Source organism: Micrasema longulum, unplaced genomic scaffold (genome assembly GCF_059751315.1).
Source record: "Micrasema longulum isolate JH-2025_06_02 unplaced genomic scaffold, ASM5975131v1 h1tg000003l, whole genome shotgun sequence".
NCBI lineage: Eukaryota > Metazoa > Arthropoda > Insecta > Trichoptera > Brachycentridae > Micrasema > Micrasema longulum.
In genome coordinates, this window is record NW_028277212.1 from 469,937 (window position 1) to 484,621 (window position 14,685).

Sequence of the window (14,685 nt, forward strand, 5' to 3'; positions counted from 1 at the left end):
GGAAAAGTAATGATGAAAGTAGGTTGAATGCTGTCGAAATGCGATCCCTCAGGCGAATGTGTGGTAAAACGATGTATGATAAATGCACTAATGTCGAGATCCGCGAACTGTGTAAGGCTGAGACTTGCATTATCGACAGAATCAAGAAAGGGGTGCTGCGTTGGTTTGGACGTGTAGAGCGAATGGACCGCGAAAGAACGGCTAAAAGGATCTACGATGCGAACGTTGGTGGATGCAGAAAACGAGGAAGACCGAGAAAGACATGGCACGATCGAGTCCATCAAATACTCGGAAGATGGACATGTCAAAAGTAGGAATAATCGGCGCGCGTGCATGAGAAGATGTATGAATGTAGAGGAAGCGAGGTCTGTATGCCAAGATAGAGTGATTTTTTTTTTCATTCAATTTTTTTTTTTGCACCACAACAGGCCAGGATGCCCAATTACAGTGGTGAATTACATTAAGAATAACCAGGCTTCAGAAAAATCACATTTTTTAAAAATTTTTGTGTTCTCACCGGGAATCGAACCCGGAACCTTCCGTGCGTGAGTCAAGCGTCTTGACCACTACACCACGGAGGCCGCCGTGATATGGCGTTCTATGGGAAACGGCGTGATGGTTTGTTTGTTTGTTAATCTACAAAAAATGTTTATTAATTTGTACCTACATATGAGTACATAATATGTAAGTAATATAATTATAAATTACTATTTTTTCTGTGGTTTTGTGAAAATCAACTCAAACAATTATTATTAACCACGCGATATACGTAGCTTTATTCTACACTATTTTGATACTATACTGGTAGAAAAGTTTATTAAAAAAATACCACAATGACGTTCGGCAGATATTTCCAAGATGATTTGAATGTCAACACCGAGCACTGGCCGATTCCTTATAAAATGAATAATGCCAAAAATGGCCGCTGCGAACGCCACATGTCCTATGTGACACATAATATGTCAACGCTATCCTATCTAAGAAAAACAGTCCTTGGGAAATAATGTTCGAAATACTAGTTTCCAAATAGAGAATCTTCAAATAATAATTGTAATCTGCGAGTTTGTTTTAGTACTAAAAAACGCCACTAGGTTAAAGACGTAAAATATAGTGTACTTTTTTGTATGGAGAATTTAAGCTGAGGTAATCGGCTAGTTTCATCGTTCACTGAGAACGGCTGGGCGCTGGGTGCACTTTATAGATATTTTTTATGTAGGAAGTGGTGATTTATAATAAATGACAATTATTTTATTTATCTTCCCATAAACATGGTTACGAAAGCCAAATATAATGGTAAGCTGTGCATAATAGCTTATTTGGACGATTTGCCCCTGGTGCAAATTTTATAAACATCGTATGTGTATATTAAATAAAACAAGAGTGTGACATTTGCGGTTTTTAGACAATATTTGGACTTTTGTGATTTTTGGTGCAAACTAAAAAAAATGTATGAATAGTTGAAATAAAAATAGCAGCTTTATAAAAACGTGTAGAGTTATCGAACTCTCCATATTTAGATTTGTAAAAATATTCAGTAAACGCTGCTAAAAACCTATATAAAAGAATATCCAAAACACCTTTGAATTCGACAGTTTGATAACAATGTGTGATAGTGGTAGAAATGCTAATTAAAGAATATTTCTTGTTCATTAATACAAATTGATGTGGACAATTGACGTTTTCACAAAAACACTGTATATTTGAGGTACCCATGTTTCTTTTTTGAAATATTTGGAATAAACGACAATAATAAAATCCAATTTTGGAAAATCAGCACCGAGAGATTCAAAGGTTTAATTCAAAATGCTAATTCAACTTTTTTTGCTCAATATTCGCAACGAACAGTGCGTTGCGTTGTTTAAAAAAATATCTCGCTCACAAATTAACAGGTTGGTCGAATTCCTATTAGATTTCGATTATAAAAAGCGGATTAGAAAATACCGGACAAATGTCCTAACAGATAATTTACAGAAGCAGAAAAATTAAACATAATATTTTAAATGTAAAAAACAAAAAATACAAAGTTTAAAAAAATAAACGTGAGATTTTTGTTGGGTGCAAGAGTACACTTAGTTTTACCAAGAGTTAGTTCTAAACAAGTATCTACAATTTATATATGTATTTTTTATTAAGAGAACCAGCTCTTTTAAACTAATTTCAATACAATATTTTTAATATTAAATCAATAAAATAATATTTTACGTACATAACTACGAATGTTTATTTCATTACATGATACAGTGGTAGGAAGAACATTTTGGAAACAAATACATATGAAATGAATCATTTGTTACATATATTTTTTATTATATTTGCACAAAAATGCGAGAATAACATCTAGAAAGAACGTATGTACAAAAAAAAAACTTTTGGAAGATATTTTTGTGGTATTTTTGGACTATACATCAAAATAAACATAATTTTTTAAATATCAAATATTACTACGATTGTGTAAGTTCAAAATCAGCATTTGTGAGTTACCCACTTAAAACACATTTTTATTCTCCTTTATAAATGCTACAAATAGACGAGTAGTGCATTCAAATCATCGTAATATGATTGTCACGAACAACGACTTACATTCATGGAAGAAGATACAGATGTGTTTTATTTATTTATTTGACAATTGTAGTGTGCATTATTTTACAGGCTGTTTGACCCATTACGCAATGCAGACTGTAAATATAAGTTAGAAGTTAATGAATAGAAAGGAGATAGCTGCTAAATTGCCGATATGTACAGCAAAATATATCCATATTATCCGCAGAAGCCGAATTCAGCAATTGCCTTATTAATGGGTAAATTCTGACTTGCCTATGTACGGCTTCTGGGTATGTAAAACAGCGCGTGAGATCTCGCTCTAGTATAATTATTGGGAACATACAAACTGATCTCTTTCAGTATATTTGGATTATATTGTCTGCTTAGACGTAAAACTCATTATTTGCATAAATCATGTTTCTGAGATAATGAGGTTCAAAATATTTTCTCAAATATTTGGCTTATTTTTCAATGAATTTGAAAATTTATTTTTAGCAAGTGTGGTAAATATTTGTCTTTGGATCTTTATTATTTTTGACCTTATTTTAAGTTTTGTTTTTGTTTTAAAATTAAGAAATCTCAATTAATGAATTTTACCTGTCAGGAAAAAGTGACCTTTGTATAAAGAATGATATTAAATTATCGAATGGCTAATGGCCCACTGGATGGCTCATCCCTGCAGCTTTCTCATACTATCGCGCTGATATTTGAGAGAAAGCGATATCCCCCGCTTGTCCACACTTACCTCCACCAGAAAGATGGCGTTTAGTGGGCCATTGTCAGGAGGAAGCGATAGATACATCTTAAACCATTGACAAGTAAAATTCATTAAGTCATTTAGTGACTTTTACCTGCAAAATTTATATCGATTTCAACAACAAGTAAAAATCATAATTACTTTTACTTCTCACAAAAATTTGAAATAATGTAATCAATGATTTTTGTGTGATTTTATTTTATTGTACCGCCACTTTAATGACTCTTACATTTCATACATTGACTGTAGATAATGAATTTTGTGCACTCAACTCATTTTTGCTGGCGGCCTCCGTGGTGTAGTGGTCAAGACGCTTGACTCACTCACGGAAGGTTCCGGGTTTGATTCCCGGTGAGAACACAAAAAAATTCAATGTGATTTTTCTCAAGCCTGGGTGTTTTGCGATGTAATTCACCACTGTAATTGGGCCTCCTGGCTTTTTGTGCAAAAAAAATCAAATCAAACATTGCAAATGATTTACCTGAAGCAGACGATATGTACTTCCAGAAATCAGCTCAGATGGATACAAGAATGGAGAATTATTATTTTCTTTGAGATATAAGTATCGCAAAAATCTCTTTTTGAACCGTCTTTATTTCGAGGATGTGGTTTGCTTCAGAAGGGTCCCAAATGATGGAACAGTATTCTAGTGCATCATACAATGTGTGAATTGCAGGAGTAATATTGAAATATCTAGAGTTTCAAAGTACAAATCCAAGCATCTTACTAGATTTATCTACAACACAAGTAATGTGGAAAATCATGATGTTTAATTTGGCAATTGCGAGGTGAAACTACATTATTTATGTTGTAAGGAAATAGAGATGTTTCTTTGGAGCCAATATACGAGATAAAGCGGCATTTTGGTAAGCTAAAAGGTAATTTGTGGGTAACTCAGAAATGCTGATTATAAAATTACAAGTTGTAGTAATTATCCCACAATATTGTCCCTTGAGGTGCCTATAAGCATACTCGATCGTATAGCTGCGACAAATTTAGATTGTCAAACGTCGCGAGTTGCTATCTGGAACGCTCGATTTATGACGATTGCCAAATGTCGCCAGTAGTCAACGGATCGATAGATTGACGATCGTCATTTGCCGACGACAAACACCGAGTATGTTTTAAGGCAACTTTACATTATGACACCGCAAATCTCAAAAACGATTAGACTGCTTTTGAGTTTAAAATATGCAAATTTCAAATTACTCGAAAACAAGACGTTTCGCTCCTACGGGTCAAACGGCACGTATTACGTTAACGCGCCATGCTTGTACACAATGTTGTCGCCGACTGCGAGCTGTTTTGTACGTGCTCGCTTTCAAACCCGAAAATTATGAATGAAATATAGTTTTTTATGCATTGATAATTATATCATTAGAATTGTAAAATTACGTTAAATGTTATTCCTGATTTGTGAAAATACCCCATTGAGATACGCGGTAATGTAAACGACGATAAATCATACCGATTTTTTTATTGCAAATTACATTTTCGCAGCGGTGATACGCAATAAACATACGAAAATCAAAATAGATATCTCAAGAGAGATGAAGAGATTTTACGATGAGGGAATATGCAGTCGGAGCATACCCGGTTCTAGTGACCATTTTAGAGTATTCCCGATGAAAAATTCGTCTCTAATCAGATATATTTATGATTGTTTAATAGAATACCTCGAGGGTTAGATCCATAAATTGGCTATGAAAATTTGGACATCCTCATCATATTTTTACCAATTTTTTTTCAAAGCCATTTTCATTTGACTGAAATTGATTAGCGGTTAATACTAAACGCATCCAGAGACATCTGGTCTTCTAAATGTTTGCGACGAGACACGGGTATAGAAGAGTGGTTCCCAAAGCAGTTAGGAGAAGAAACGACAGAAGTGTTAGTAGAAGAGTGTGCAATTCTTTTCATTTCGTTTCACAATATTTAGTTTCCAAAATATTAGGCCGATGATTTCACCCGTTTCCACTGCCTTTGTCCTGAAAAAAAGAAACATTTAAAAAAATTGATTTAACATGTAAAATTTACATTTTAAGCGCTTACTTTGTGGTTGCTGATTACAATGTTTTAAGTATGTCCAAAAGTTTGTAGACAGGCTGGATTTCCTCCCTAGGGAGTTATTTAGATCTAAATTTGTTGCAACAGAGATGGAAAACATTTTTGAGAAGCGAATATGGAAGTATGGTGAATGTTACACAGTGTGTAAAGTTTTAGTACCTCTTCACAGCTCTAATTTTCTTGCCTTCTCTTTCATAGTAGTAGCTGTTTCATTGTGGAATAAAAAACCCACTAACGTTAGAGACACCCCTTCTATATTTACATTCAAATCAAAATCGAAATGTTACTATTTAAATGTTTGAGTTGTTCCTTTCTCCTTTTTTTTCTTTCCCATCACCTCTCCTCTCCTCTCTTCATAGCATAGTGTAAATTTTTAGTTAATTATTGTTTTCATTTTTTTAATAAAATTACAAGGTTTGGATAGGTAGGAAGAAATTGCTTTAAGGCAAAATGCCCCACCTATAAATTGTATATGTATATAAAGTGTTAAAAAAATAAAGTGGCGACTTAAACCAGCCAATGACAAGTCAAAAGCCCTGTAAATGCCTAGACTTCCATATTCCCTTCTCAAAAATGTTTGTTCATTTTTGTTGCGACAAATTAAGATCTAAATAACTCTCTAGGATAATAAACTCACAGGATTCTCCTTTTTGACATGAGTCTCTTTCAAAGATTTTTTTCTTTTTTAATATGTATGTATTGAATATATATTTGTAATGTATATGTTATATTTAAATAAACAAATTGAATTGAATCATCTGCATTGCAGAACTTATATTTATTTATTTATATATACGCTCAATGGGCATTTTTAAGGACATATTTATACATAAAAAAATATTATAAAGAAAAGTAGAAAGACACAATGGTATATAATAGACTTTGTGGGAGTGGAAGCGGGAGAGAGGTGTTTATAATTAATTTTATTCTAACATATTACAACAGAGATGAAGAACATTTAAGAAAAGGTAATATAGAAGTCCAGGCCTACAGGGCTTATGACCTGTCAATGGCTTCTTTTTGATTCAATTTGATTCAGTGATCGTTTGAAAGACGACAACTTGTCATCAAAGATATATGGTATGTTTGTTGGCAGACCTAAGAGGAATGGAAACCATAGTTAGTTCTATGGTTATCGGCATGAAAGAGTAAGTTTTGTCTGAGGTTTCTAGTTGGGATATTTAATTTTATCGAGCTCAGTAGTTCAGGCGCATCAAAGAGTGAGTTGAGAATTTTAAATAGGACTAGAAGGTTGGATTTATTTATCTGGAAGTTTCAGAAAGGCTCAGTCTTGTAAGTTGTTTAAGCAATTTGCTCAGGGGTCTGGTGATAACTCTCACTAGGTATCAGCCAAGTTACATCAGGTCGAAAGCAAACCTTTGCGAGTACCCCCTTAGTACACCTACTAGAGAATTCAAACATAAAATCGTCAAATCAATACCAACTTAAATGTCATCCTCGGAGAAATGCAGCTAATTCAAAAATTCTTTTTAATTAAAAGATAATTGATAGGACAGGAAACTCACGGAAGAATTGATTACTGCCACATCATCGCAGGTTTCTTGCCCAGGACTGTCTTCGGAATGGTTGCAATCTACAAGAAACCAACAATAATACACTGTAATAAGTTTGAATGATTTATTTACAAAATGTTTATGACTGGAGGCAAAACTAGCAGTTCACAACTCGAATTCACAATTCAAAGTATGGAATTAAAAAAAATAATGATCAAAAGGTTAAATGCTGTCGGAATGCGATCCCTCAGGCGAATGTGTGATAAAACGGTGTATGATAGGTGCACAAATGTCGAGATCCGTGAACTGTGTAAGGCTGAGACATGCATTATCGATTTAATCAAGAATGAGGTGCTGCGTTGGTTTGGACATGTAGAGCGAATGGACAGCGAAAGAACGGCTAAAAGGATCTACGATGCGAATGTTGATGGATGCAGAAAACGAGGAAGACCGAGAAAGACATGGCACGATCAAGTCCATCAAATACTTTAAGATGGACATGTCAAGAGTAGGAATTATCAGCGTGCGTGCATGAGAAGATGTATGAATGTGAGGAAGCGAGGTCTGTATGCAAAGACAGAAAGATATGGCATTCAATCCTCTCTGCCTACCCCTACGGAGAAACGGCGTGATGGTTTGTTTGTTTGTTAGTTTTTTTGGTACTATTTTTTCAAACAAAATGGCCTGCGTCCAAATAACATTTTGTTATTATTTTATTATTACGAAGCATATCTAGTTTGTATTTCTTGCCATCGTTTCGCGCATGAGTGGTACTTACCCTGACATATCGAGAAGGAGTTGACGCCATTACGAGTTAGCTGACTGTTGTGTACGCTTCGTGGTGCTTGTTTAAAATGTCAAATAAAATTTTTAATCAACAAACTACAAATCATTTGTCGACCTCGTGGTGTAATGGTCAGCGGGTTTGGCTACCACGCAAGAAGTCTCGGGTTCGATTCCCGACATAGTTGATATGAAATATTTTTTTAAAGGGGTGTTTTCACAATAGAACATGTCTTAGTCCCTGGACTGGTATCTGAAGCGTAAGACTGATTGGTGTACCAATTATTTATTTATTTATATACGGCATTTCTGCCATTTACATATATGTGGTATAAAGAGTGCTTAAAAATAAAAATATAAAAAAATCGAGTATGAAATATTAATATACTCGTACTATACACATTATACATTACTTGATATACATATATATTTTAAAGAATTTATACAATAACAAAAAACATAAGTCAATCAAATTATAACTATTCCAACCCAATCTCCTGAAGTTGATTTGCTCTTTTTGATAAAAATATGTTGGTCACTTTATTTTTTAAGTTAGGCAGAGATAAACTAAATATATCAAAATATTGTGCCCTATGCACCATTAGGTGCGGAAAAGGAATGATGATGAAAAATCATAATTGTATGGGGTTCAACTTTTAAATGTCAGAAAAAAAACTGTCATTGTCAAACGATGTCGTAGAATGCCACAAATCAGCGGTTCATACAATAAGTGTCAGTTAAACCCAAATTTTCTTGTCAGTTATGTTTCACCATTCAGATGTGTATTTTAATCACTCAGAGCAGAACTCACAATGCTGTATGCAGTAAAAAAATTTCAAAAATTCGGGGGGAATCTTTAAAATTACAAAACTTTAAAAAATCATAGCGATGAAAATGTGATACATAAATGATTTTTAACAAATGAAAAATATTTAAAACCGGTTGCAAACTCCTACTAACATTTGTCGTACCCACCTTTGTGTAGCTGATGCAGCAGGTGTATCCGGTTCTCGGCCTGCTGCAGCTTACTGCGGAGTACTTCCCTCTCCCTCTCCAGGTCCGGGAGCCGCCCGAGGAGTTCTGCCACAATACTGCGGAGACCAGCTCCTGAACTCCCCACGACACTGACATCCGCTTCTGCAATGCAGACATCACATTAAGATATGACATTTACGTGTTAGATGATTAGTGTGGGCTTGTTATTGTATGCGGGCTTTGAATCAACCAAAATACACCATATTTATACCAGGTTTATAAGTAAGGACTATGTAAATGTACATTTCTCACCATTGGTAGGGTCTGTACTGCTTTCTCCCGCTTCCTCGAGGATGACGATGCTGTCCATGTCCTTGTCTTTCTCTTCCGTTGAACCGCTGCTTTCGCAGAGGGCAGCGCAGGCGTCGCACAGTCCGGCGTCGGTGTGGACAGAGCACCTGGTCATGGGGCATTCGGACGGAGAGACTCGCAGACTGCGAAGGAGGACTTCTGTCAACTTGTTGACTGGAAAAAAAAATTTGAATATTAATTTCTTATAACACATTTTTTATTATAAGCGTAAAGATTGTCGGCGAAATTTGACGCGTGACATTTCACGACCTTATTTGTTGGCGGTATTTGACGATTATGGAATATTGAACACATCAAGAAACAGATTGCGCTTTTCACGGTCAACATTTGTCGGCAGCATTCGATGATTGTCAGAATTGAATACATCTGGTAGCAACTAGCGCATTTTGCGGTTGATATTTATTTATTTACTATTTTTTTTATTTGAATTTTTTAAGAGGTAAAGTAAAACAGAGTATAAAAAAAATAAAGGATAATTACATATGAATTTAGCTCCAATAATAAATAGACAGGTATAATATTTTTGTGTAATATAAGAAAGAGAAAAGAAAATATTCTGTAAAAGATAATAAGGTACTTTTTTATTTTATAGTAATTAAAAAAGGAAACAAAAAATATTAAAAAAAAATCCTTTTTGTAAAAGGGCAACAAAATATATCACAGAAAAAAAGAGTTAATATCTTTAGTTTGAATCCAGGATAGTGCGTGTTTTTTAAAAGAGGGAAAATTTTGAAAGTTTGGGATCAATGAAATATTATCAGTAAACAAATTTTTTTTTTTTTTTTTAATAAAATATGCATGTCTCTGTGCTAGCCTCGTTTTACAATGTGGTATTTCCAGCACACGATTCCTTCGTTGACTTGATCTATTTGAATTACTTGTAAATAAATTTTGGGTCTTCAATATATATTTAAAACATTGAAAACAATATATTTGTCGTACTTCCAGTAATAGCAGTGTTTCAAGATTGTCAAAAACTGAAACGCACCCGGTAGAAACTCGAGCATTTTGCAGACTATTGGTAATATTTGAGCGTATCCAGTAGCAACTCGCAGCGTTTGACAATCGAAATTTGTTACAACTTTACGATCGTCCGTTATGATCATTTGAAATGTGATTTTAATATATTTTTAATCCAACTTTATTTTGTTTTACAAATCTGTGTTTCGGATTCAGGCGGCCTCCGTAGCGTAGCGGCTGAGACGCTTGAATCACATGCGGAAGGCTCCGGGTTCGATTCCCGGTGAGAACAGATTAAGAACAGAGAAAGAGATTTTTCTCAAGCCTGGGTGTCCTGTGATGCAATTCACCACTGTAATTAATTGGGCTTTCTGGTCTGTTGTGGTTTAAAAATAATATTTACAAATGAGTTACTAATTAAAAATACTTGATACAATTCGACTTATTTTTTCAACCAATTTGCGCTTTCGCTCTCTAATGGGCATCTTCAAACTGGTAAACATTACACAGTATAAGGATAATTTATATAAAACTAAATATTATCTTAAGTGTAGGTACATTTAAAAGAGATACAATATGTAATATTTCAATGAAACAGAGTGGGACAAATTATTGAAACATTAACATATTACAACAGAGATGACGAACATTTAAGAGAAGGTAATATAGAAGTCTAGGCATCTACAGGGCTTATGACCTGTCAATGGCTGGTTTAAGTAGCCACTTTACACACTGTGTAATATTCACCATTCTGCCCATATTCGAACATGTATATTCCTTCAATTCTTTCATCTGTTGATGTTTGTGAAGTTAAAGAGCTGAAACCTTTATTTATGCGGGTGAGATTCATCTAATTGAATTATTTCACCTACATACTAGGCAACGCCTGAAAATGTTATTTTTTCAATTTCTATACTTCTTCATGGACCAGGTGGATTTATCAACAATATTTTCAGTTTGTCCAAATTTTTGTAGACACGTGTTGACGGTGTAATGTAAGAAAAGATTCTATTCTATGAAAATATATATTGTTTTATAACAAAGTACAATTTCATTTTGTTTTATCAATCCTATTTTAATCTAATTTGATTTGTTTTTAATGTAATTTTAATACAATTTTATTTTGTTTTATTAATCTGTTTTTAATATCACACTATATCTGAATTGTGCTATTTACAGAAATTATTACATAATAAAGTAGACTCTTTTAACCTACTCTCCAAAATTAATCTTAATGTCCCCTTTCGCGTGACAAAAATAAGTATTTATTCCATCTGCCAGTCTGTAGCGCTAACTAAGCACAACACTCTTTCCTCCATCGTTTTTGCTCTAACTACAGTGCTTGTTTTCATCTATTGATATATTTTACATGCCCCTTGATTTATTTAAAAATAAATTAAGACTCATTGTTTCTGGCTGCGATACGATCCCACTTACTATTTGATGATGCTCACACTTACACACACCTGAACACTTACTCCCACACTAATACACATAAACACACATCTACACTTACTCTCATACAAATACACATAAACACACCCTTTTGTTGTAACACAATTTAATAATATGTATGATTCTTATTTAAAAACTTTGCTGGTATGTCTTCAAACTGTATTTTTTAAATGTTACTATATCATTGTCGACTGTTTGTTTCTTTAAAATAAATAAATAAACATATCTTTTATCTGATTTTAATTACTTTAAAGTGTGATTTAAATAGATTTTTAATAATTTAATTTGTTATTCATTAGTTTTTAATCTGATTTTTTCCATGAATTTTAATATGACAATCAATTTAAGCTATTTGTTGTTTTTATTTTTCATATTTTACTGACATTCTGAAAAAACAGTTATGATTGACAGTGGTGTTTTTGCTTTTTACCTCCTAGGTGCAAATGCCTACAATGATTAAAATAAATATACATATCTACAAATGAATTATTTGTTTACCGTGATCTTGGGCAGTAAGCAAGAGTTTCTCAGTGCTATCGGAAGTTGGATTGGCTTCCAAGAGGATGTGGGCGGCATTCTTCATAAGAGAACTGTTTCCGGAGACTTCTTCCGCCGCTTCGAGGGCCTCCATCATTGCCAGAGCAACCTTTTCCTCGGCTCTTCGGAGACGCTCTGCGAGAGAAGAAACATTTTAGAGAACACGATTTTGAAATCCGCCACGACTAGAGGGTGAAGTATTTTGAGAAAGGTGTTTTCCATAGATATTTCTACGGGAACTTTGTTTAATCCTATCTATGGAAACACTCCTCTCTTCCTCTCCTTTATTCTCTTTTTTCTTTTGAAGACTACAGCCGATATTAATTAATTTATATAAACAAATCGCTAGTTTCATTGAGTTTTTTTTTTTACATAAGATGTAAATTCAATTTAATTAATTTATTCAAAATAATACATACATTACAAACTAAAACTTAAGACAAACATATTATAAAAAGACAAAAAATACATAAAGAGACAGACTCTTGTCAAAATAGTAGGAGAATCCTACTCCGGAAAACCCCTTCAGATACATGGAACAGATCAACATCCAGAGAGATGTTATTCAGCATAGCGGTAGCCCTTCCAACGGCAGGGTGCTCCTGTATATCGGAATATGAAACAATGTATGCTGACGCTGTCTTAGGTAATTATCAGGAACATACAAACCGATGCTCATCATAATATCAGGATTATCGATCATATCGCGCAACAATGGATAAAAATGTGTAGTCAAATACACATTCCTTCTAGTCTCTAAACTGTTGTGGTCGAGCATACCCTGGGTAGACTCGGTCGGGTAGAGCTGAGGATAATACCGGCACTCTCTCAAGTAGAGATATCTCAGAAACTTCTTTTGGATTTTCTTTATCATAAGAGAGTACTTTAGTTCACGTGGCCCTTAAATCATCGAGCCACTCTCGAGTCTTCTTCGCACCGAGGAGTTGTAAAGAGTTCTCAGTACGTGGGTATTTTCAAAAACCCTGGCAGTGCGCAGAACAAATAGAACAGGAGTATATACCATACCTCGAGGAGTGACAGTGAGGGTGGCCACCTGAGTGAGGGGCGGCTGTGTTATGGTGAGGTTCGTCGGCTCCAGGAGACAACTGGCGGGGTCCTGTGTGGAAGCTGAAGATATACCGGCTTCCTCCTCGCTGACTACTGTCGCTAGGGCACCACTACAAAAAACAATTATATTAGCTAACAATACAGTTCTGTGCGTGAAATAGAACCAGAGTTCGTAGTGTAAAAAAAACGAAGTGATTTTCTCGAGCCTGGGTGTTCTGTGCTGCACCACTCCGGCCTCTTGGCCTGTCATGGTGAAAACAAAGTACAATAAAAAAAAAACATGTTTAACCTTTCCCTTACTGTTCTAAAAACACCAGCGCGTTACGGTGCTGTGTAGTCACTACACATGAAAAAAATAAGATATTTAAAAAGGGAAAAATGGAATATTTATAGGGAACGGCTTTAATTAACCATAATTTAATTCAAAGATGATAATATTTCAAATCTAACTGCTGAAAATATGAAAAATGATTCTTGAGTTCTTATGATTTACCCAAAAATTTAATTTTGAGGGCCATTTTTAACGAGTTGTAAATGACTCACTATTAGAAAATGGAATCGAGTTGGGGTAGAGTGAGATTCGAACCACGGACCTTTGGTCCGTGGTTCCGAGACACGAGCCACAGGACCACAACCTGATTATGTTTATAACTTCAAATAATATTTCTATTGCCAAATTTTAAAACTTTCTGCATCGTAAATTATTGAAGTACAGACTTTGTTCTTCCTGAACATGCTTTAACCGCAAGGCACAATTTAGTAAAATGTCAAAATTAGACACTTAAACAAAATGGTCAATTTTACTGTACCTACTTTGAATTTAGTGAGACAATAATTTACACTTTTTTATTTACCTCGATTTTATTCTCCATTCATGCGGCGGCGCGTAGCTCGGTGTTTTTTGACAGATCAAATGAGTTTCGAAAAATTTTCAACGCAAAACCGGGGTTATGAAAAACGTTAATTGGGGGGATATTTGAATGAGAAAGTATGGAAAAAAATGGGATCTAAACATTTCGGTGTAAAAAGCGGGAAAGTGTAAAATTGAGGAACGTAAAAACGAGGTTTTCTGTATTACCAAATGCTTTATTTTATCCACGGGAATTAATTAAAAGTTAAATTAAACTGATGGGTATTTTTTGTTTAAATTAAGGACTCACTTGACATGGTTTCCATCATCTTCATTTTCCGGCGGCGTAGGCTCTTCTTCGTTAGTCGGTTCAGGATCCTGAGCTCCGTTTGGAACACTTTCCGCAGTAGCAACTACAAACACAGTAGGAATTATAATGAAACAGTCCAAAGTCCGCTATCAAAATCGTGTATCTCATTTAGGAAATGACGGCAATAGCCAATGTGAAACTGGAGTAATTGTATGGTAGGAGGAGATTTATGTCCCTTTTAAAACCTTCGACAATAAAAATGTCCCAGTATTGTAAGTCTAATAAGATTTACTTCAAACCATCACCCGGTCCGTCAATCGGAAGTGACATATTAAAAAAATAAGAATGTTTATATGTGTCCATATGAGCGGAACGTGTCAAACTCGTTTATTCCCATAATTATACAAAATACTAGTGGACTCGACAGACGCTGTCCTGCCCGAACGTTGACTTGCCTGCTATTAGCTTGGAAAAAGACTTTTCATTAATAAGTAGG

The 14,685-nt window shown here is 34.6% G+C and overlaps 1 protein-coding gene across 1 annotated transcript in view; it reads right to left on the minus strand.

The window, feature by feature from the left end:
* Positions 1-3,065: 3,065 nt before the first annotated feature.
* LOC148285812 (uncharacterized) overlaps positions 3,066-14,685 on the minus strand; it is an 82,682-nt gene continuing 71,062 nt past the window's right edge. The window contains exons 14-20 of the mRNA XM_088242891.1: positions 14,190-14,292; positions 12,988-13,139; positions 11,923-12,096; positions 8,950-9,162; positions 8,638-8,799; positions 6,892-6,959; positions 3,066-5,286 (exon numbers count right to left, since the gene is read on the minus strand). Of these exons, the coding sequence (XP_088099017.1) occupies positions 5,263-5,286; positions 6,892-6,959; positions 8,638-8,799; positions 8,950-9,162; positions 11,923-12,096; positions 12,988-13,139; positions 14,190-14,292 (896 nt within the window). The 3' untranslated portion in view covers positions 3,066-5,262. The remainder of the gene's footprint in view (positions 5,287-6,891; positions 6,960-8,637; positions 8,800-8,949; positions 9,163-11,922; positions 12,097-12,987; positions 13,140-14,189; positions 14,293-14,685) is intronic.